This window comes from Lagopus leucura, unplaced genomic scaffold (assembly GCF_019238085.1).
Source record: "Lagopus leucura isolate 7727_CA_CO unplaced genomic scaffold, USGS_WTPT01 Super-Scaffold_100002, whole genome shotgun sequence".
NCBI lineage: Eukaryota > Metazoa > Chordata > Aves > Galliformes > Phasianidae > Lagopus > Lagopus leucura.
This window is the reverse complement of record NW_024962263.1, coordinates 29,311,876-29,335,357: the sequence shown is the minus strand read 5'-3', so window position 1 is coordinate 29,335,357 and position 23,482 is coordinate 29,311,876. Positions and strand designations below refer to the sequence as shown.

Genomic DNA, 23,482 nt, shown 5'->3' with positions numbered 1-23,482 from the left:
ATCAGTTCTCTCTGGCTTTACCTTTCCTGAAAAACTTCAGCAAACAGTGGAAAAAAAACCAAACAAACAGATAAACCAAATATTAGAACTTGCTGTTATTCCAGTTTTTCTGCTTTGTTTCCCCTCTCCTCCTATTAAGCAACGAGAATCCAAACTTGCATTTTCAGCCTATGAACAATTGTAACATGTAAACACATTTTTCCTTTTTTGTCTCTGTAAGTTAAAATACAGAGCATAGTTATGTTTCCATAACATACTTTATTTCATTTCACTTTTTCCTTCATCTTTCAGCTTGCTCATAAACAGGATTAAAAAAAAAAAAAAGAGGCAAAGATGTATTGTAGACAAAGGGATGCGGGACAGCATACATCATGCATACAGGTTACTGACATAATATTTCTCCATCTGAAAAGAATTCCAGTAGGACAGTAGACACTTCTAAATAGAACCAGAAAGATTCTTGCTTCAGTCCAAGAACTTTGAATTTTCAGTTAAAAAACAAAACAAAACAAAAAACCTCTTCACTTATGATGCAGTTGATAATCCCAGGATTCACTTTAATCCTCTTGTAATATTGTCCAGCTTTTGTCTGCTCAGTTTAAAACAGTTTCCTCGAATTAAACATTGTGGAGTATTTATTTGGCCTCTAAAATGGTTATGTACATTTGAGAATGATGTTCCTCAAAATCTAAAAGTTCGCTAACAGACTTGAGCAATTATGCATTGGTGAGCTATCATTCTGTCTTGATTTGGGTGTGTGCCAGTAAATAAGGCTATTACCATGGATGAAACTGGATGATGCTTGTAATATGATTTCAATTCTAATGCATGATTGATGAAAATGCACTCATTTGCAGCTTATTCAAAGGTTTTGAGGCCAGCAAGGCATTAAGATCATCTAGTCACATCCCTTAATAACTCCAACTGTAAATTTTATCCAATGGATTTTGCATCCAGTCTCATTACTTTATTTTGAACAAGAACGTCTCTTCTAGGTAAGAATTTTAAATGCAAGACTTTAAAGATGAACTCAGACTACTATTTTTATTACTTTGTAATCTTGTTACATCTGAGTTTGCTGCACTGGAGAACTGTTTGTTCATATGATATATCTATAGGAATCATTATGATTTACATACTTGTAAGATTTGCTCAGCTTGTGCTCCAGGTAGTGATCCAATTGTGATCCAGAAGACATGTAGCCAGAGCAATGAAGCCCCACACTACATTTAATGAAGAGCTTGAGCAATTTTAACACAGCTACACAGTTGCTAGGACACAGCTGGCTGAAACTCAGCAGCTTCATTTTGAACTCTGTGCTAAAACGACTGTTTTATCAAGGAGATCAATTAATCAGTATTGTCTTCTCAAATTCTAGGCTCATTTCTCTTCAAGCAGTTATGCTTCTGTTGAGCCTGATGACTGACTGGTGTTTGACCAGTGAACAGATTCCTAAAATATATATAAAATTTTTACTATAGGTTTCAGACATTGTAAATGTTCAACATCATTTGATGATTTCAGTTAATTTCATTTGATGATTCATAATTAATTGCCCTATTTTTAAAAATTATTTCCTGTTTGTACTTTGATTGGATCAATTAATATGTTCTAGACATGGAAGTTTGTTCGACTTCTGTGCCTTACAGAGCTCTTCATACATTTTCTTCTGCAAAAGATGCTAGTTTATTATAATTCTTATCTCCATTTTTTTAAACAAGATAATTTGTTTTGAGCTGCTTTAATGCGGTCACCAGCAGGGAGATCCCTAAGCTCTTCATAATGTCTCAAATTTCTGCTTATTCTGATTTCCACGTTTACTTTGCCTGTGAACTAGAAGGACATTCTAGCTTTAGTTGTTCTGATTTCTAACAGAACCTTGATTTGCTGGCCATCAGTAGCTCCTTAATGAGTTTTCCATTTTGGGTCAGATAAGTTTCTAATTTTTTCTGCTGCAATTATCTTCTTTTCTTAAAATGTTGGAAAGATCTATCCCATCTTCAAAGCGGCCGGATGTAGTACACATTGCAATGCAAGGTAGAAATTTCTTGTTGTTACTGTTCTGTTTGTTAGGCTTACAAAGTCAGGTCTTGGTGTAATCTGACAGTTTGTTCAACTGATTCTGGTGATTCAGGATGTTTGCATCTTCAAAAAACTATACAGAGATCAATTATCCTTAATCTGGGTAGGTGTTTTATGACACTATCTGTTGAGTTACAATTTTTTTTCTGCACTGATTTCTTCTAATACCTCTTCTCTCTTTTATCTCACCTGCTCTCCAATTCGTTAAAATTCATTACTTTATTACATTATTCATAATTGCTTTTTGGTTGTTGGTTTTTGTTTGTTTTTGCCAATTTTTCACTTAGAATCCCAGCTATGAATTAGTGTTGCAAGGTTGGAGGTGTCTTGCATCTTTCTGCTTTAGTCCCTGTTTTTTACTCCCTGATTTTTCTTATCTACTTGCTGCCATTTTGGCAAATATCCTTTAGAAACTAAGATATTCATCTACTTTTTTTTTTTTTTTTTTTTTTTTTTTTAATAAAAAACCAGAATAAATATATTTTACAAAAAAATTTCTTTCCAGTTTGACAGTGGACTTGTACTTCATGCATCAAAAAGAAATAAGTATATCAAATACAAAAAAAAAAAAAAAAAAACACAACAAAATATGGTATCATAATATGGTGAATGTGTATCCTATGTTGCTGGTATATGTATAGCAAAAGGCCCTTTGGGCAGATTGTTGACTTGGTGTATACATTTAATACTCAGATGCAGAGGCTCTTGGTGGTTTTCACTGAAGACAGAATGGCTAATTGTCATTTATTTTAAAAGGTATAGTTTGTACCAGATCTTCTTTTTCATGTCAGATTGCAAAAAATTCCCTTTGGATTTCTGAGCTTTCTTGGTGGGATTATTCTATTTTAGTCTAGGAAGTTTTATCTTTAACAATGGGTAGTAATTAATCTATTTTCTTAATTCTTTTTTGGTTCCTTAACAATCTGCTCTGCTTTTCTGGGGCTGATCACTGTTGCTCTCTTAGATCCTTGTAATGAGCACTAGAGATGTCTGTTGCATATAATAATTGCCTACCCCAGAAGAATGTTCTACAGCATTAGCAAGCCTGAAGTTTACCTTCTTACATACTCCCAGGCCCAAGTAAGTTTTCTGATAGTCATCCTTATTTTAGAACCTGAATCGGTTCTGCTGTGGCTTCAAAACCGCAGTATTTCAGTAAGAATGAAATGAATTAAACAGTAGTTCCATTTTGAACCTCAATATTATACTGTCCAGTCAGCCACAAGGATCCTAAATAGACAGTGCTCATGTAGCCTTGTAAGAGCTGTGAGGAGAGATTATTTGTTAGATGTGGTACCCATCTACCCTCATTCAACAGCCCCTGATGCAGTCTTCTGCTGGTCCATGTGTATGTGAAACTGTGGTCCAGACTGTAAGTAGTGCTTTGTAATTCAAGAAGTAGTAGCACCTTACAGCTAACACGGTCGTGTCTTAGGGCTGCTGCAGAGGTCATATTTAGTAAGAAAAAATCTCTGGAGGATGTTCTTCATCTGCATTCATGGTCAAAACAAAGCTGTCCATTACAGAAGGTGACTGGAGATTAGGCTTAATGTAGCGAATACCAACTACAGTACACCCTGCCTCATGAGATCAATTCAGGTCAATTTTGCAGCTGTTGAGTATTCTTTCACTAAAACAACAAGAAGTTGCACGGAAGTTCATCAGTAGACAGAAAACTGAATTTGCTGCTTATTTGGCTCAGGGCATGTTTCTCTGAACTTGCAGTTTACAGTAGTTAGCTACAACATCCAGCAGTTCTTATGAGGTTTCCAGCTCTATGAGACACTTAGAAGCTTTTTGGCGGGTTTCCAGCATTTGAGGAAAGAGTCTGTTTTCAGATGATCAAATGCAACTAAAACTGACTTTGAAGAGATGAGACATTTCACTCATGTAAGAACAGTGGTAATTGTGCTGAAAGTATCCTACCTTCAGGGATCTGGTTTTCCTTGTCAGCTCTTCTGTGGAGGATTAAATGTTCAGTGTTCATCCTGAAGCAGCTCTTTCCGTTAGAAAGGCTTACAAAATGAAGCAAAATACCACACTAGCAAATAATGTTGTGTCCCATAAAGCCTAGGTCCTGCAAACACATGGTTTCATGAGCAGAGACATTCACTGTTGGCCTTTTAGGTTTTATAGCTTTCACTAGGATAAAAGGCTCTTTACTGAGAGGGTGGGTGGGCACTGGAATGGGCTCTCCAGGGCAGTGGTCACAACTCCAAGCTGCTGGAGTTCGAGACATCTAGACGATGGGCTCAGACGTATGGTTTTATATTTGGGTAGTTCAGTGTAGAGCCAGGAGTTTGGCTCAGTGATCTGTATGGGCTCCTCCAAACTCAAGATATTCTATGTTTCTGTAAAAAAAGTAAAAAATGTAAAGGAATCGAGACATCCAAAACAATTTCAGTTTGAAACTACAGTCTGTTGTAGGATTTGGAACACTTGGCTTTCAAAGAATTCAGCATTATTTGTCATGGGGATCCAATACGCCAGTTACCTTTTGATTCTGACAGGGATAGAGGGAATGTACCACCTTGGATTCCAGGAAATACAATGTATTCACACTCAAGCTGAAGCAAAAGTTTTGCCTCTCTGCTCCACACACTGTTTTTGAGATTGGCTCACAAGTTTTTTGTATTTATAATCTCAAACCACAAAACATCTAATAGATTAGTGGCAAATCACAACTACTTTCAATACAAGATTTTACTCTTGTAACTTCAGCTTTTCAGGCTACTGAAAGGTTGACTGGTGAACAGGAGATCCCAATGAGTCTCTAATACTCGTCACCAAACAAGTGTTTACTCATTTCCAGAAGGTGAATTTTGTGTGACTTTATTCCAAATCAAATCTCTCTGGTTTAGAGACAGATGTTAGATTGCATATTCTGTGTCAGAGATGGATTATCTCAAGGGAGTATTCATATGCCAGCTGGGCTTGTTCTGCAGTTAAAATCCATTTCGGCTACTACAGTGAAGATGTATTATCTATGGACTGGTTTTACATGTAATGCTGCATGTTAGAAGCTGAGATCTGTATGTATCTCTGGTCCTTCGTGAATTCGTTTGATATTTGTACCTGCTCCTTTTTTAGATAATGGAAAATGAATGTTTGCTCTCTTTATACTGCCTACAAGCAAAACTTATGAGAAGTGCTTTCCTTCAAATGTGGAGGGAGCATGTGAATTTTTGTAGGGGCTGTGGGCTTTGAAAGAATTGGTGCATAGCTAAGTCTTATAATTCAGAAATACAGTGCTTGGAGTTGTTATTACAGTTTTTGCAAGTTAGGCTAGGTAATGACAGATAGCATAGTATAGTAGTTCTGTACTTGTTTAAAAGTATAGGCTTTGGGAAGAATTGTTCAGGCCTTCAAGATGTGAAGCTTGTATACCAGATATTCTTCTTACTCTGAGTGCCATTAGTTATTTTCCAAAGCTTAGGTATTTTGGTACTATTTAAATATTTGATCCAAGTCTCATCAATGAGAAGAGGCTGCTGAGAAGGTCCAGCTGCAGTATGGAGACAACTGTGATCTTGCATAAATAATTGCCTCCAGGTGTCTGCAGGAGCAAGCAGCAGAACAGTTCACTGCAGAAAAGTATTCTTATTGGCTTTTTTGTCTTTAGATTGAGAACTTTGAGTGCCTGTGTTACTACACCAGTTCAAATAAACTCACTGGTGACAATTTGGTTGATGTTTTATTAGGCAGGGAATTTATTTTCTCCACGTATATGCAGCACCTCTAATATTTATTATTTTGATTGTGAAATTTATTTTTAACAAAACAAAACCAAGAAGTTTGATTTAGCAAAAACAAACAAGCAAAAAACAACAGAAAACAAGCCAACAAATCCTTGCAGGGAATATTTGCCTTAGTTGAAACCTGTTCTGTCATTGGTCAAAATCTGGTTTTGAAATCAGAAGGAATGAGGTAATTTCTGTATCAGTATTAATTGCTATAGCCTTGTTTGATGGGTAGCCTCATAATGGCGCTGAACTGCAGACTGAATGAGGACTGACAAACAGGATTAACAGTATAATCACCATTATGTAATCCCAGATTCCTTTTAGACAAGATGCACCAAGTCTTTCCTGTTCAGTGACATCAGTAAATTCGGAATCGTAATTGGTTTATGTTACTGTCAATGCGGCTGTGCTCAGGTGACCTAAATCCTACCTACTTCTCTATGCTTAGTATTTGATACTAGTTAGTTCTAGACTCTTGTTTTGCTTGCATGTGTTGGGCTGCTTGGACATATGGCTTATAATCAAGGAAGTTAACATAAGTTTATAATCAGAATTCCTAAAAAGTTCCAGTAATTTCTAACATAGTTCATGAACTAATGGCAGCTTCAAGATGTTAGGAATCCACTATTACAGAATAAAGCTGCTTGGAATCCTGCTTCTGGATTTTGTAGTGCTTTATACCATTATCATTGCTTCATTCAGCATATTGATATCTGTATTCTGAAGTTAGGTTTACTTTTAAAATGTACAAAAATAATGTGCTTTCTAGGCTGAAACCAGAAACGCTTGAGGATGATCTTAATAAATATGCTATGCGTGCTATGAAAATGAAAAAGGAGAAGGCTGATCTTAAAGAATTTTCAGCATATTTGGAATTTCCAGTTTCGCACACATTAGAAAACATGTTTGCCCTTTTTGATGAGGTAAGAAACAATAAGTATATTTAAAAATTGTGTTACTTATGATAAACTCTGTTCTAGCATAATTTTCTTGTTGAATTCACTGAAGTCTAATTCAGGGCAGTGCTAAGCACTTTACAGTCATAGCATCACCAAAGTTGGAAAAGACCTTTACGATAATCTAGTCCAGCTGTACATCTACCACCAATATTTCCCCACTAAACCACGTCCCTTAATACAACATCTAAAAGTTTCTTGAAATCTCCAGGGATGATGAGTCAACCACCTCCCTGGGCAGCCCATTCCAGCATCTGACCACTCTTTCAGAGAAGAAACTTTTCCTAATATCCAACCTGAACCTTTCCTGGTGCAAATTGAAGCCATTCCCTCTAGTCCTATCACTAGAGATATGGGATAAGAGGCTGACCCTCACCACAACCTCCTTTCAGATAGCTGTAGAGAGCTATAAGCTGTAGACATTTCACTGCAGTATTTGCCTACTGCATTTCCCTTTCAGCAAGATAGTAACATCCATCATCAAATGAAACTGTCATTCAAGTAGAAAGTAAAAAGAGTATCAGTTGGACAAAACTGTTTTTGTTTCTAGATTAAAACAAAAAAAAAAAAAGGTTCAGGCCAAACCATTACTACTGCTTGTTGCATCTGTATGTGATGGATGTTGGTTGTATTAAAAAAATAAAAAATAAAAAATAAAAAAAAAAATCTTTTTTTCCAAGATGCCTGAAAGCTTGAAGGACTGAGAAACTGGCAAATGAGCCAGTTTTTCTTTCTCTCTGGCAATTAGTTGGGAAAAATGATCGTTATCTTTTAAATCATGAGATGCTGTTTGCACCAGGAGGTGGATGGATGTGTCCACAGTGGTATCCTAGGCCAAAGAACAGATATAATGTATTCACGACTTAAATCAGACTAGTTTGACCTCTGGTTCTCTAATTTTAGTTTTAACCCATGTAAGTAAATGTAAGCACGTTAGATATGTAAGTAAAGCCTAACAATAGTGGCCCTGTCTTTCATGAATATTTGAATAGAACTTCCAAGTGGAACTTTGAAAAGCACCTTTGAAGCTCATACAACCCCAGTTTTTGCAATGAATTACATATAACAATGTATCTTGCTGAATATTCTGCATATTAATTGTTGTTAGCTGATATTTTTGGAAGTTCTGAGACAAGTTGTCATATCTAGAGAATTTCTTTCACAGAATGAAGATGGCATAATTGACGTTCGAGAATTTGTCATTGCTCTGTCAGTTGTCTGTAAGCCATCTAAAACTCTGGAAACAATCCAACTGGCATTTCAGGTAAGTGGTATTCTCTTGCTATATGTAGTTTACTTAAAATTTGCTTTTAGAAATGATTATTGCTTCCATTAAATTTTTATCAGAAACTTTTTTCCAAACGCCTTTTAAATACTTGATTTGAAATGTAATTAGCATTAATAGAAAGGAGGATAAGGAGTATGTATTCAGAGGGAGCAAACTGCAACTTTGTTTAGTAAAATGAGGGGAGTCTGTAGAGTGGCATTGTTACGTGGAGCTCGTAAAGTCTTTCAGTACACTAGAGCCAAAGTCTTTTGTATTGATTACTCGAAACTAATGGCTAATGAGTTATGCTTACTGCTTGTAAAATCTTTCAATCAAATCTTTTTTGTCAAATTAAGAAAAAAATCATCAAAACTTGCAGTTCTACGTGTTAATAGAGAGAGCTCCCCCTCCTCTTTAGCTTCTTGATAAGATTCATTTTTCCCTCTTAATCTTTGCAATGTTTCTTTTTCAGTCCTTCATTTCTTCATGTTCTGAATTATTTGCCTACCTTTTAGACTTCTCAGAAGTCTTCCTGATCTTGTTCTAGCCTGAGTGGTTTGTTTGCACATCAGCAGTGATAGTTAATGCAAGCTTTTAGGGAAACCAACAGAAGCAGTGCTTAATGTTTGCCATCCCAGTGGGTTTGTCTGATACTGAAACTTCTTACTTTTTAACTGATTTCTTTAATATTGCTATTTCAAGCTTTGCTGCATTTAGATTATCTTTTCTGATTGCCTTGCTCTTATGGGAACCTGTGTCTTCAGTGCTACCAAAGCAGGAAAAAGTTAACAATTGATCACTGGTGAATGCATGGACTGCAGAACTTACAATTGTATCAGTATTACACCGCAGTCTTATTTTCTGAGTGTAACTGTTCTCAGGTTCTTCAGCAAATTTTTTCTATACTTAACTGTGTTTTGCTAAAGAAATGAAAGCTCCTATGAATGCTTAGTCTATCTATCACCCTTTTGCCAGTGTTGAACAAATATGACAAAAGATGAAGTTGCAACAATATTTATTTCCTACACAGCTGTCAGAGGGGATAACTTAATGCTACTTGTGAGGCAAAAGCAGATCTCTGCCTTTGCTTATTGTATTTCATTTACGTAGTGGCATCACTTGATGTTTGGTGATCTGTGTCCTCTTACTAAAATGAACAAGCTTGAATACTCCGTGTTTACTTGTGTAAACTTGAATGTGGCTTTTGGACATTATTTCAGTCATGTTTGGTTGTCATTTATTCCTAGGGATAAGAGTGAAGCATTTTACGAGATAGCTGAGCAAATATTCAGAGTGGGACTGTTTAGTGTATGATGGAAGAAGCTGAAAAATAGGGGTTATTGAGTCACCAGAGATCTAAAGTGGTAGGCAATTAAAAGCAGAATTAGGGATTATGGCAATCAATTCCAAGAGCATCGATCCAGTGTAAGTGCTGGGCATCCACCATTTCTAGTTAAGAAAGTGAAAGAGTGGTGTAAATCTTGCCAATGTGGCACTTCTGGGCTTTATCGAGTATCACCTTCTGATTAATTGATCTAGGAAAACACAGCAATTAAACAACTTTTGTCTTGTCCTTCCTGCTTGTGAAACAGCATGCAAATTGGATGGTAGGGAGGAAAAGGCAAGAGTCTTGACTTGAGTATGAATGTTGTTTTCCACATAACTTCAATGTTTTTTATCCCATTGTGGTGTGCTGTCTTGATGAAGATTTCATGTTCCTAATGGCTGTAAAGAAACTAAAAGTTTCTAAAGCATTCTTTAACATAGCTCAGTATTTGCAGCCATGTCATGCTTCAAAATTAGACAAGGATGTCTTAAGCTTTTGTTTGTACTGAACAAGCAAAATGAGATATTTCTAAAAATGTAATGAAGTTTGGTACAGATGCTATGAAATACTCAGGTTATTTTTTTCATGGCAGAGCACTGTACATGTAAAAGATAGAATGAGGATAGGAACGTTAATTTTTAACTACCATTTGTCTGTAGTAGAGTTTTTGTCTGTGAGCAAACTGCTTCAGGACTTGAGAAGAAACATTATTCTTCTCTAAATAATTGAGGAAATATTTTCAAAAAAGTATAGGTTCATCACTGCAGTGGCATTGTTCTGATTACTACAGCTCCAGTTAGATGTAGCTATCTATAGCCAAGGTGGGTATCTAATCATTTCAACGTTAATAAACGGATTCTTGAGTTTTTTATTTGAGCAAGTGGGAAATGGTTTATTCTTAGGCCAGCCAAGTGTATCTTCTGCTTCCACAGGCTGGCTTGGAGTTTGGAAGCCTAACTCAATGAACTGGTCCTTATCATAGTTGTGTATCTAGAAAACATTTTAGTGTTAAACTGTCTTGTCTCTAAAATATCACTGAAATTCTAGTGTTCAGTCACATAAACATATTCTTTTCCTGGATATAATAAACTTTACTTTGAAAATGTACATGGGTGAACTACAGTGTTCATAGGAGACAGTATTCGGCTTTGGAATGACTTAGCTTACTGTTTTGTTTTACAGCTATACCAATCAGAAAATGGTACTATAACAGAAGAAGATTTAGCTCATATTCTGAAGACTGCTATGGGTGTGTCGCAGATTAATGTTACACATCTTTTTAGGGCTGTAGATGAAGAAGAAAAAGGAAAGATTACATATGGTAAGTATGTAAAGTGGATCTGAACTGTGATAATATTAAAGTTGCCTGAATTTGAGTTGATATACAAACCTGTTACATTTTAATTTGACTTTGTCTTTTTAGTGGCCTCGGTTTTATAATCCTAAAAGCATTCCAGACAAAGTAAACTTAGATTTAAAAAAATAAAATAAAGAAATTTGAGTTCCATCTTTTTATACAGTGTTATCTTTACATTTTCAAAGTTTTTTTCCTTCTACATTGTCAGGTAATGCCTATGCTGGCTCTTCTAGCATCTTCTGTGACTTCAATACATGTGAATATGTACGTTTAAGAAAATAATGTTAGCTCTGTCCTATTGTGTTTGTCTTTTAAACGTTCCTCATTATTTCTGTCCTCTCAGTATATAGGAAAGCATAAGATTTTCTTCTCCAATCATTTTTCAGCCTGTTTGAAAGTCAGTCATTCATACAGAGGAAGTGAGGAGGTATTGAACAGGCTGCTGAATATATAATCTGTAATGCAGGTGATATGGAGGCAAGAAAGTTTTTGGTTTTTGTTTTTTTTTTTTTCCACATTGGGAGATCTGGGTGAATAGATTATGCTGAGAGTCTCAAAGTACTTGTGTATTACTTCAGATTCTTCACCTCTTACACAGCAAAGTTCTAAATTTAGTTGCATCATTCAAGTATAAGTTGTTGATAGCAGGTGTAGCACATATCTCAAATAGAAGTGCTTATGATATGGCCCTGTTCTAATGGTTTTTCATCAAGATGATTCATGCGGATTTGATTCGTAAAAATGTTAATTAGAACATCAATATTAGTAAATCAGTTTCTACATTAGTATTTCCTATGTTTGAAATATGAGATGTATGCAATACTTCAACTACAGCACTATTTAGACTTACTGAAATTACTATCATTGCTTTATCTCCCCTTTCTTCTCTTATCTGGTGCCTCCTTGATTCCCACTGTACTACCCCTTTTCTCTCTGTACTTCTCATCTGTCATCTCCCCAGCATTTCCACATATATCCTGTTATTGCCCTTTTGCTGCCTGTCGCTCCCTGTCTCCCAGCTCATTGAAATGGTGACTCAACTTTTCTTCCCCACCCATCACCAAAAATAACAGCAGAGAATCTAAGCATCTTATCTCAGCAGAACTCTAATTTTGGCATATCTAATTATCTGAGGAAAAGCTAACTTTGAAACAAGTGTACTTAAACCAGTCTGTGCGAGTTATCAAGGAATTCGTATTTAATGTCATTCTTTGACAGTACCCAGTTGCTCTTAAATCTGCAGTGCCCCTGAGAGATCACAGTATGTTTACATCACAAGAAAATCTAGACGACTGAGCCACAACAGTGACCACTGGAGCATTTAGTGAGAGTCAGAGCTTTTTTTTTTTCTTGTGTTCAAGAGTAGTCCACTGTGAGGCTACGCAGAGTGGGATGGTGTGTATATCACTCAAAATTTTGCTTGGGCCTTTTTCTGGGAAAAATGCTGGGAAACGTTGCACAGAGTTTCTATCTTATCCGAAAGTTTATTAGTAAGAATAAACGTCCTATTGTGGTAAAGAATTGACAGATGAAGGTAAACTTTGGTATTGTATTTCTGTCTTGAAAGTCCTTTTCTATAGATATTTGATGTCTTTCCTTGCTTGAGAATGCTCATCTTTACATGTGATCTGTTGCACATGAATAGCAAAGAAGAAGAGGGAGAAAGCTTGGAAGTTATACTCCTGAAGGCCTTGTCCCGACAATGTACGAGAAGGAAAATGTTTGTATTCTCTGCAAGAGTGTGAGGAGTTGGTGAAGGGAGTGGAACTAAAGGAATTTTGTGAACGTACAGCTTGCATCAGGAATGTTAGTAGTGGGGTTGTATCATAAAGGCAGGAGAAAAACCTTTGATTTGAAGTTTGTGCAGTGTGAACTTAATGCTAAGTATAGATAGTTTACTCCACTCACAAGGATGGTGGAGAGAGAAAGCTATAACAGGTTTTTTTCTGCCACAGCAACCCTGTGGCACAGGGGAAACTGAGTTTCGTTCCTCCTAAGGGTGACTTCAGTTGCCATCTGCTCTGTGCTGGAAGCAGCTCACAGTGTTGTGTGGTCACAAGCTCTTCCAGTAACAACAGTGAATTCGAGTGGGCTGCCTGCCACATGCTGTAGGTGACAGGGTGACTTAGTGACAGTGTTCATATCCGGCTTCCTCCAGTGTCAGTTTACATTATAAAATAGCTTCTTGTGACTTGGCTCCTCTACGGTATCTTTTGTTTAAATGATGTCTGAACAAACGGTCATGAAGGCACACTGACAAGGCTTCGATGCTGGGCTTTTAATACAAAAATTCTTGGCAGTAAGGAGTCACCTCTACTTCCAGAGAGAGTGAGTCTTGCTCTTTCTATCGTTTTATAAAAATACAAACCCTGAAATTATGGAATTATAGATATTTTAATTGAGAACTGAACGCATCGTCATCTCATGATATCGTTCTCTAAAATATTAAGAGCTTTGGAATGCTAAGATCTTGGAAGTGGGAGGCAGCAATTATAGCTGCATTTGGGTTGAAGAGAATTAACAAGGCAAAGTATTTTAAAGGGCATGCTTGCAAGAGACTTTCCAGATTTCAAGAAGTGACTGCTCATGCTGTTCTTTGTTCCTCAGCTGGAGGGCTTCCTCCCTTCCCCCAGTGAACAGTGAGATGCTATGTCAGGGCATGTCCTCATACATTTTAATGCAAATCTGAGCCTGTTTTTTCCCTTCACCATGCAAGCTAAGTTCAGCTTTGAAATGTTTTAAGATAACCCTTTGTGGCATCTTAGTTCTGGGGACGTGGTAAACTGCTGAGAACCTGAGTGCCATGGAAATAGTGTTATGTTAACTGCTGCTATTTTCTCTGAAGACATCATGTGATTTTTATCCTGTAAGTACACAAATTTAGTGTCCTTCTATTTCAGAGAACTGATTCTGTGTAACATTTTTTTCTAGATGACTTCTACAGATTTGCTGAATTGCAGCCACACTTTGCAGAAGACTATCTCTATCCTGATCAGATGGTAGCTGAGAGTGGATTGGAGACCTCATCTCTTTCTGCTCCAAATGGTATCTGTACTGACTTCAGCCCTGAAAATGCTGAAGATAAAAACAAGCCCCTGCAGAAGAAATGGAACTAACACTACAACTGTTATCTTCCTCTCCTGGTGAGAGGATTATCTTTTCTTGGAATTTTCATAAGTCACTCCAATTATATAGCAAATACCAATTTTGTGTGTGGAAGTTCTTCTACCTTAATACTGTTCTTTGATTCATGTGTGCTATATTTAACGATATGTTTCAGGTTACTTGGGGAAGGTTTGTTTTTTTGTTTTTTCCAAAAGGACTTTGAAAGGCAAAAATGTGAATGTGCTTCATTATTAATGTTCATATTTAAAAGGAAGCAGCACTCTTATTTATATTCCACTGGCTAGTTTCATGTACAAAGTGTTGCACAAATTGTGCATGTATAAAGAAACTGTAGTTACTATGGTGTTCGGTGCACTTTGGTGATTAGTGTTTTCCCTAGTTATGGGGATGTTTATTTGGGGCCAGATTTTGCTGTTCATATTTGCATAGTCAGTCTAGTTTTCAGTGGGATTATGCCACTGAGCAAGGCAAGCACATTTTGGCCCCTTTTGTTTTAGTTCCAGTGAACAGTTCAGAAACAGTCATGCAAAAACTCGAGGATTACTTCTGTTTTTTTTTATCGTTGAATGACAACATTTCTTTTCTTTCAGTCTGTTCCATGGTAGAATGAAAAGGAAAGACTCCTTCCAGATGCTTTTAAACACGATTTTTTCCCAAACTGACATGCCACATGCTGTTTGCAAACAGATGATAAAACTGTGCTTTTGTCTTACAGTCAACTCATATCCACCCAATATTTACATGGCAGATGTTTACACAATCATATTTATCAGGAATCAGGGTTTCTTTTGAGGCAAGTCTTTTCTTATATACATACAGATACATACATACAGATACTGCATCTTACATACACATGACTTATCATGGAACATACTATAAAAACTTAATTGTATGAACACAAATTTGAAAAGATTGCAGTTACTCCAGGATCTAGCAACAAGGCACGGAACAAGGAATGCCAGTTAAATATCTATAGCAATATTAGATATACTGTGTATAATATACATGAAGTCTAAAATTTAGAATTAGAAGTTTAGAATTGGTGGAAGAAAAAAGAAACATTTAGTACTAACATTTCTTATATTTCCTTTTGTAAAGCCAGATGCCTTAATTATCATTGAAGGTCTCCGAAATTAAAATTAGTGCAAAGCCACATAGCTCCACTGATGAGGAAATGAGCCAAAGGCTTGAAGGACTAGGAAGGAGAACTGTGATGGCAGCTCTTCTTCTAAATAAAAACTACGTCTATTTTCAAATCATTTATGTGACTAATTTTGCAGGCTGCACTAGAATATGAGGATTTCGTAACTGGAAAACTGTCACTGAGAGTTGATTTCCACATGTTAATGCAAAACTAGATTTGAAGGGTGGGATTTCAGCAGAAGGAAGTCTGCTTTTGCCTGATGCTTTTGTCTGTTTTTACTTCTAGTGCTTCTAGTTAAGATGTGGAGTGGGTATTCTGGGTGGAATGAGGAGCCTTCCTTCACTGGAAGCTTTGAAAACAGGACAGAAAGAAAAGGCATTGTTGATTTTGTTGATTATAACCTGAAGGTTGTAGGGATAGATCTCCTGGGAACTATTTTCTGTAATTATATGTTGTGTATTTTAGTCAGTATTTAAGGCAAGGTAGATGAGCTGGAGAGTCTGAGCATATCACATCTCCTCTGTAGGATTTTAACAGTGCTTGGCTCAAGCTGGCTGTCTCTAAGACAGTTTGTTATGTGAGATTGGGAACTGGAGAATTTCAAAGTGCAGGGGGTGAGACAGGGTTCTGTGACACACTTTTCTGAAAAGGAGAAAAGCTTAGTATCCCATGGACAGCTTTAGTGAGAAAAGCCTCAGGGGAAAAAAAAAATTACTCCTTCTACATCTGGAAAAAAACAACAAAGCAAGCTGACCAAAGCTGCGTAAATATGAGCACGTCTGCCTTCTATGTATGGTGCTTGGGGTTCTAAAAAGGCAAAGAGTTAACTTTGTCTCTCTCTGGTGAGAGAGATATTACATTCATCACAACTGTTAAATAACTGCATATGAGTGCAGCCAAGCTGTTGCAGAGTGTTTGGGTTGAAAGGGTGCTGCAGCGTGTGATAGATGCCAACAAATAAGGCACAGGATGGTGAAGATGCGCTGAGAACTGCATCAATGAGCTCTATCCAGAGCTGCTGTTGAAAAAACCTGGTGAACAGCATCTTGGTGAGCAAGCAACCAGCTTCTGTAACGACTTGCATTTGTTCCTGCTTTTGTGAGATTGATCTAGGTAGAGAAATAAGATGAATAAGACATGAAGTCCTGGTCAGTCTGCATGAAAACATCATTAAGACTTCAGATAATGTCAATTAAAAAAATGAGTATCCAGGGGATTTTAGTGTCTAGAGTATTCAAGGTATAATGCTAGACTGCCTTGTAGTGACAGAAAATCCATGTTAGTGTAAGGGATAAACTCAGACTTCGTGGGTTGAGATCTGCAGGGCATTGCATTGCTGCAACACTGTTCACTGCAATTTGTCCATCAAATTCACCTATTAAATGTTTTAGTAGTTCCACATAAAAGGTGCCCAACTGTGGAGCCAGCTGGGTCGTGACACTCTCAGTAGCTTGCTGAACTACAAGGGTAGAAGTGAAAGGTTCCTTTCCCATTCAACAGACAATAACATGTAAGTGCTTTCAACTAAAGTGTTACAGATTTTACAAACCTTAAATTGTCAGGGAAACATACATCAGTGTATTTTATAACAATTTCATAAGTGATCCTTCATTTAAAAAAAAAAAAAAAAGCAGAGGTGTGAAGACATGGTACTTGTCTGATGTGCATTTTGCTGCTTTTGTGAAATACTGCCATCCCTTGCCAGCAGAGCTCTTGCATCAGACTAAATTTCTATGCATGCTATGAGAGATGCTCAGTCAAGGCTTTGTTATTCTGATATAGCTGCACAAATATATTGTGTGCTTTGAATGTACTTAGCACAGAAAAAAATGAAATCCAAGATATCTAAGAAGTGTTTTGTTTTTCGTTGCTTCACTTGTTTGTTTCAATTATAATTTAAAAAGAAAAGAAAAAAACACAAGTATAAATAGAAACAAAAGTTTAGGAGCTACAAAGCCTCTGTCTCTACCATGGAAAGGCAGAGTTCTATTGCAGATTTTTCATGAGTGCAGTGTGGTAAGTAGATACAGTTAAAAGGTACTATAGGCAAATTCTGAGCCTAAAGGAGAAATTATTTGTAGACCTAATTTTGCACCCATTTTACACTATGTATTTCAATGTATGTTTCAATGTAGCTAGAATCCTCTTACTATGATAAAAAAGTAACCAGATCCCTGCCTGTTTGCTAATCCTGATGTGAAGGTCATGAAGCTTACTTGAAAAGGAGATGTGTGCATTAAGGAAGTGATGCAATCTCTGTAGAGAGAAAGCCACAGGAAGTAAATAGTTGTTTTGTACATAGCTGTTTATTAATATTTTCAAGCAAACTGCATAGACCTGTTAGCTTGTTAAAACGTTGGGATGCTTGGAAAATGTTTTTATTCATGAAGTTTTTTCTGGGAAGGGGATTATTGCACTTTAACACTTACAGAATTTGATACATTTTCTGAAGATGTTTTTATTTAATTTCTGCATTCCTCTGTCAGGCTGTGTTTTATCACTGAACAAAACTTCCTATATAATTTTTTCATGTGGTAAGTATGGCTTTTCATGTTAATTCTGCTCACTGACCCTCCAAAACCGGTATTTTGATTGAAAAAAAATATATAAAAAAAAAATAGAGAAAGGACTTAAAGAATAAAAGCTGCAGACCTGAGTAGCATCTGCTGGTACATCTTATGATGTCAGAAACTATAAAAGCACAGCTTTGCATATATTTGGCTCTTGAACTAGGAAGGAAATGTATTTTGGATTTAAAAACAAACAAAAAAAACCTGATCAAGTCAGATTAATTTTCCTTTACGTTCAACTACTGCATTCTGCTTGATCTGAAACCTCTGTTTTTTTTTCTAGCAGCACTTTCAGGAGTGTTCTGTAATTAAGGCCAGATGTTACAAATATGTTGGCTATGTTCACATTAGCGAAATTTAACTTTGGCTCCTAGACTCAGTGAAACACAGAAGTTCTCTGTGAACAAAGCCCTGCAGATGATTTTTTAATTTTCAGGTGTCTGAACTTCAGCTTGTATGGCTAGTTCTCCTTCCTAAAATAAAAATAGGAAGAGTAGGTCCAACAGTTTGAAAACGAACGTGAGAATTAATAATCTGTGCCTTTGTTCAATCCCGCAGTCAAATGAAGCCTCAAGGTCTGGCTCATAGATGAGCAGAAGACTGAAATAGGCATTTGGGTAATTTTGCTTTTCAGGACATGTTCATACAGCTGGCAATTAAATCAGCCATTCCTCAGTCAAAGCATGATGTCCTGAAGGTACCGCAGCCTCTTCTAAGCAATGTCCAAGTCACTAGCAGCACAGCCAGCAATATTTAAGTGATTCTTCCTTTTTTTTTTTTTCTTTTCTTTTTTTAAATGAAGGCCAGAAAAAAAGTACTCTGTGATGGGAACCTTGAAAGACATCCTTAAAGGCAAAATCCTCCAGCACCTCCTCAGAGGAACAAGATCAGTCATTCTGTGCTATATCTAAGGCAGTGAACTAGGTATACAAGTTAGTCACTAACACTCTGATCCAAATGGGCATAAGTGATCTAATGCTGAAGTTTAAATGCAGAGAATACAGCCACAAAGAGAGCATGCCTGGATTTGCATTTGTAAGTATTTCATCTCATATGGTCAAGTTAAGACAGCTCCTTTCTCTAGGAAACCACTCAGGTTTATTTCAAGATGTTATTATGTTTTATAAGTGGGAGAGTGTGGTGTTTTGTAGAAAATAGCTTATTTTGCCCTCAGATGTTATGATGTGCTTCATTATATGCAGTGGGACTAAATAAAAGTGGGTGATATTGAGAAAGCAGGTTTAAAAGACTTTTTTCAATGGAGGGTTCACCATTCCTGTGAAAAACAGTGAGACCTTTTGAAACAGCTGACTGTCTAGATTGCCTTGCAGGCTCTTTTGGCAAAGTAATTTTGCTATTTACATAATGGCAGAGGCTGCTCATTCTGTGTTCTTTTGCAAAGTGGCATAGTATAGTTTTCCTGTGCAAGCTAACTGGTGTAACTGGTGAAGAGGTCTCTAACAGTGGAGATAAAACAGCAGAATCACTTCAGGACAGGTTGCATGAAAGTTATTCCTTTCAATTAATTTGGGGGTGCGGAGGGTGTTGGCTCTATTAATTTGGAGAGAGTAAGAGCTTTTTCTTTTTTTTTTTTTTTTAAACAATGTATTTGTTATGCTGCTTGTTTCTGAGCAGATGTTTGTATGGGGCTGTATGAACAGCCCAGCTCACTTGAGGTTAGCTTGGAGATCTTGAGAAGGGTGTTGTACAGTATCTTGGATGTAGCATTAAGCTTCACTTTTTTTATTTTGACTAAAAAAGAAGCAAGTCATAATGACTTCTGTAATATTCTATTTTGATATTATCAGTAGGTGTTACTTGAGAGTGCCGTTCCAGGGCCGAAGAATACATTCTAGGAAAATCAGGCTGAACTTCTGCTTCAGAAGCAGAAAGTAGTAAAGTCATTAAGTATGGCATAGCAGGAAAGCTCTCACTGTACAGTTGGCCTTTCCCACAGTAAAGAAGGATATTTTCCATCTCTTGAGCTGGTGAATTTATGTCTCTGTATCTCTAGATGTCAATTGTGCTGTCTCATTCTTTGTAGGTTGGCTGCAGTCTGAGGGAGACCTCACTGCTCTTAATCTTAACAGACATTCACAGACTGCTTTTACTGGCCAGTAAGGCACAGGTGAACATTGAAGCTGTATTCTTGTAACACTACCCCAAACTAAGGCCCCTTGTACTGCTTTAACTCGTGTCTGCCTTTTCTTTTCTCACACTTTAACCACTGCAGATGTGTCCAGGTGAAAGCAAGTTTGTGTTTGAGATGCTTAGTGTTTCTATGAACATTAAGGAATTAGATTCAGAAATAAAATACAGTGACATCTTCATGTGGATTGACTTCTGACTTTGTCGCTCTTAGCGTGTGCCTGATTAATTCCAAGTTCAGAATGCAGTATGTATAGAAATGTCAGTAAACCAGTTCTCCTCATGGATACTGAAAAGAACTGAAACTCTGACGCTTTTCATCCTACCATGGTACTGAAAATGAAATTCATCCAGTAGTTTAATTCTTTGAATGCATATGGGGGGAATCCAAATACATGTCTTTTATTTGCTACTCAGCATGAAGACAATTTTGTAGTTGAAATGCTAAAGAAATAAACTTGTAAAATCTTGTATGCCCTGAGTATATATTTTTGTCCTATGTTTTCTTTTATAGTAAAGTTTAAGCTAAAATTTGTTATGTTTCTGGAAGGAAATTTAGTTTAGCCACTATTGTACTTCCTTAGACTACAAAAGCAGTTTTTTAAGTAAGCATCTAAAAGAAATTGTATTTTTAAGAAGGTGGATTATGATCCCTTAAAGTAAACATCTCTCCTTAGCAGTTGTATATACTTAGACAAAAAGCAAATCAACTGCAGCTGCTTGTCTATATAGTTTGTGTTAGTGATTTGTTTATATTGTTTTCTGTAATTGCTCTACGGGCTTTAAGAGCTCTGCATAAACCACTAATGTTAGCAATAGAAGTCTGAAGTAAATCTCTTTAGAAGTGATAGATTTTGTATCCTGGAGGAGGACCAAGACTAAGCATTGCTAAGTTTTTATTCTGTGCTATATGACTTCAATGTCCCAGCATTGTATTGAAAATATCTGGCATCTGTTCAGTGGGACCACTTTCTAAGCCCTTTTGTAATTCCCAACGTCTATCCCAACACAGGTGTGCAAGATGTTTCTAATTGGATCGTAGCTACAAGTTCATCTTTTTTCTGTTGTCGTCATTTGGAAGAATAAAATTCAGTAGCAACAAGCTGAGAAATAATTCAGAAAATGAAGTTCTTCATCTCTGAATTATTGCTGGACTTGCATTGAGGACACATTTTAAAGTATTGCTATGTTTCTGAACACACTTGAGAATTTAAATGCAAAAGTTAAAAAAAAAAAAAAAAAAAAAAAGTTTTTAAATGATCCCATTTTCTCTTAACGTTACTGAATTCAAGTTACACACTGCCATGAAGAGGATGCCTTTAGTTGAAAACCCGTGCTGATAGAGCTGGAAGTTTTGTGTTGTAGGAACTCGCTTGCAAGGTAGAAGGTGCTTGTTCCATCAGTGGTACAACTTCTGCTGACTTCAAGGCTGCTCAAGCAGACTTGCTCTGTTTCAATGTGCATATTGGCTGCAAGCTTTTTCTTATAGGCCTTGGATATGCAGTGTAAATCTGTAACGATATAAAGTGCTACTCAGTAACAATAATAACCTGACTGCGTTTTTGTGCTGTACATTTCCCTCCTGTGGCTCCGAAGGTTTGTGTATATAGACTGTCTTTGCACTGAACTGACTGTACTTTGTAGCTGAGAAGCAAAAGCAAGTAGTGTACTGAACACGATTGTGGTTTGTGAGTTCAGAAATGCAGATACTTTTTGCAGGATGTGAAGTATAGCTTCAGTGCGACAAATTTGATTTTTATATTTTTTATTAATATGCATGGAAGACTAGGGATGATATTTTCTAAAAACGAACTTGGTTTTGTACATTTTTCAATGCTTAAAACTATATGGTTTAACATTACCTCTGAAATACCGCTATCAGTAAGTTCTTAAAGGAAATACCTCAACTTGAGCGTTCTTTTTTTCTTGCTAGTTGTCTGGTAGGTTGAAACGGACTGTGGTGTGTGATGAACTAACTGAGCGAAACAGCAATGACGTAGGAGCTTCACCTGTGCTGTAAGTCCTGTGATTTACTGGAAGGGAACCAAATGATACACTCCAAGTGTTGATGTGCAGTGTACAATCATGGCTCGTTCTGCCCGACTGGACCTTTTCCTTATTACTGGCTTGTAAATGGAATTTTCATCATGAAGCCAAATTAAAAATGAAGGAGAAAATGTTCTGTTTCCTTTGCATTATTTTTTCTTACGCATGTTTGTGACACACAACAAGGTTTATAATAAAGGACGCAGTCATAGGTGTGAATAAAACCAAGTTCATACATGCTCAGGTGCACGTTATTGATGTATGCAATGACTGATGTGGCTGTGTGTGTGTGTGCAGGAGACTGGTGTTTACCTGACACCAGACACGAAATACAGGGGCTCAAGGATTTTTGGTGTGGTGGGTGGGTTGGTCATTCTGTAGAGTTGGATGTGTGTTACTTGGTTTCGCTGGTGGGTTTTTTTGTGTGTGTCTTTGGTTGTTTTCCCCTCTAACTCTGCTTCACCTTGTAGATGACAGGTACATTGAATCCAATTCTATCATGTGTCCTTAAATAAGAACACTGAAAGATGGGAAAAAAAAAAAAAGAAAAGGGGCTCTATAGGCCTGGAGAACAAGTGTATCTTAATTAAACAAAAGTAGCTAATTTGAATTACCCAGGAAACAGTCAATACATGATGTGACACTTCATTTATTGCACACGTGAGAAGTGCCTAGCAGAAGGGAAAAGTTACAGAGATATCCAGCAGACAGACGGCGAATTAATATAACATTTTTTAAGAATGAATAAAACAGTGGTGAAGTTTAACGGTAATGACACATTCTTCATAAGGTGAAGATTTCAGGTGGAGACTTGTTGATAGTTCTTAAAATTAGTCACATTTCAATTTATTGATGTGTATGCAGGTTTTGAGTAATGACTGTTTTGAGTCAGCTTAGTAATGCAGTGGTTTGCATGAAAGAGTAAACTGCTGTGGATGACAGCAAATGCCTGACTGAGAAAAAGGATCAAATATTTTAATGTTGTATTAAAAAATCTAATTTATTTTTTCTTTCAGTGAATTCCTGCCAGTCATGCAGCAGTGGAGCACGTGTACTTAAAGAAAATCTTCATCACCTGAGCCATTTCTAAACTTAATACATTTTCCTTTATCTTCTGCTCTAAAACGCAAATGATGTATTGATTCTAATCATCTGTATGTAGACTATATAATGATTTTTAAAATTAGTTCCAGAGCATGCTGCAGGAATGGGAAACGCTAATTACAGAATGGAAGGGATTGTCATTCTTCTCAAAACACGCACAAGATGCGTGCAAGGCCTCTTTAGGGTGAAGGCTCCCTGACACCTCTGCCTCCCTTGCCCTGCTGCACACCAGACAACACCCGGTTCTAGCGCTGCTTTCCTCTGCTCCAGGTTCTTGCTCCTGTGCATAGAATCATAGAAACGGCCTACATGATCATCTAGTCCAGCTGTCCTCTCATTACTATTGCTACCACAAGCCACCAAGCCGTATCTCATAGCTCCTCATCCAGACTCCTCTTGGACTCTGCCAGGGACTCCACCATCTCCCTAGGCAGGCCCTTATAGTGCCTGGCTCCTCTGAGAGAAACGCTCTTCCTTACGTCTAACCTGAAGCTCCTCTGGTACAACTTGTGGCCATTTCCTCAGGTCCTGTTTGTTGCCTGGGAGAAGAGGCTGTCCTGCTGCTCGACCTCTTGGTTCAGGGGTGAGCTGCTTGGACTTGGGGGCTGCAGC

The 23,482-nt window shown here is 37.1% G+C and overlaps 1 protein-coding gene across 1 annotated transcript in view; it reads left to right on the top strand.

Moving 5' to 3' along the window:
* The window catches only part of LPCAT1 (lysophosphatidylcholine acyltransferase 1), a 60,644-nt gene extending 38,745 nt beyond the window's left edge, over nt 1-21,899 (top strand). Inside the window, 5 exon segments of the mRNA XM_042868900.1 lie at nt 6,595-6,748; nt 7,947-8,045; nt 10,558-10,696; nt 13,664-13,875; nt 21,654-21,899. Coding sequence (XP_042724834.1) covers nt 6,595-6,748; nt 7,947-8,045; nt 10,558-10,696; nt 13,664-13,848 — 577 coding nt within the window. The 3' untranslated portion in view covers nt 13,849-13,875; nt 21,654-21,899.
* Nucleotides 21,900-23,482: the final 1,583 nt, after the last annotated feature.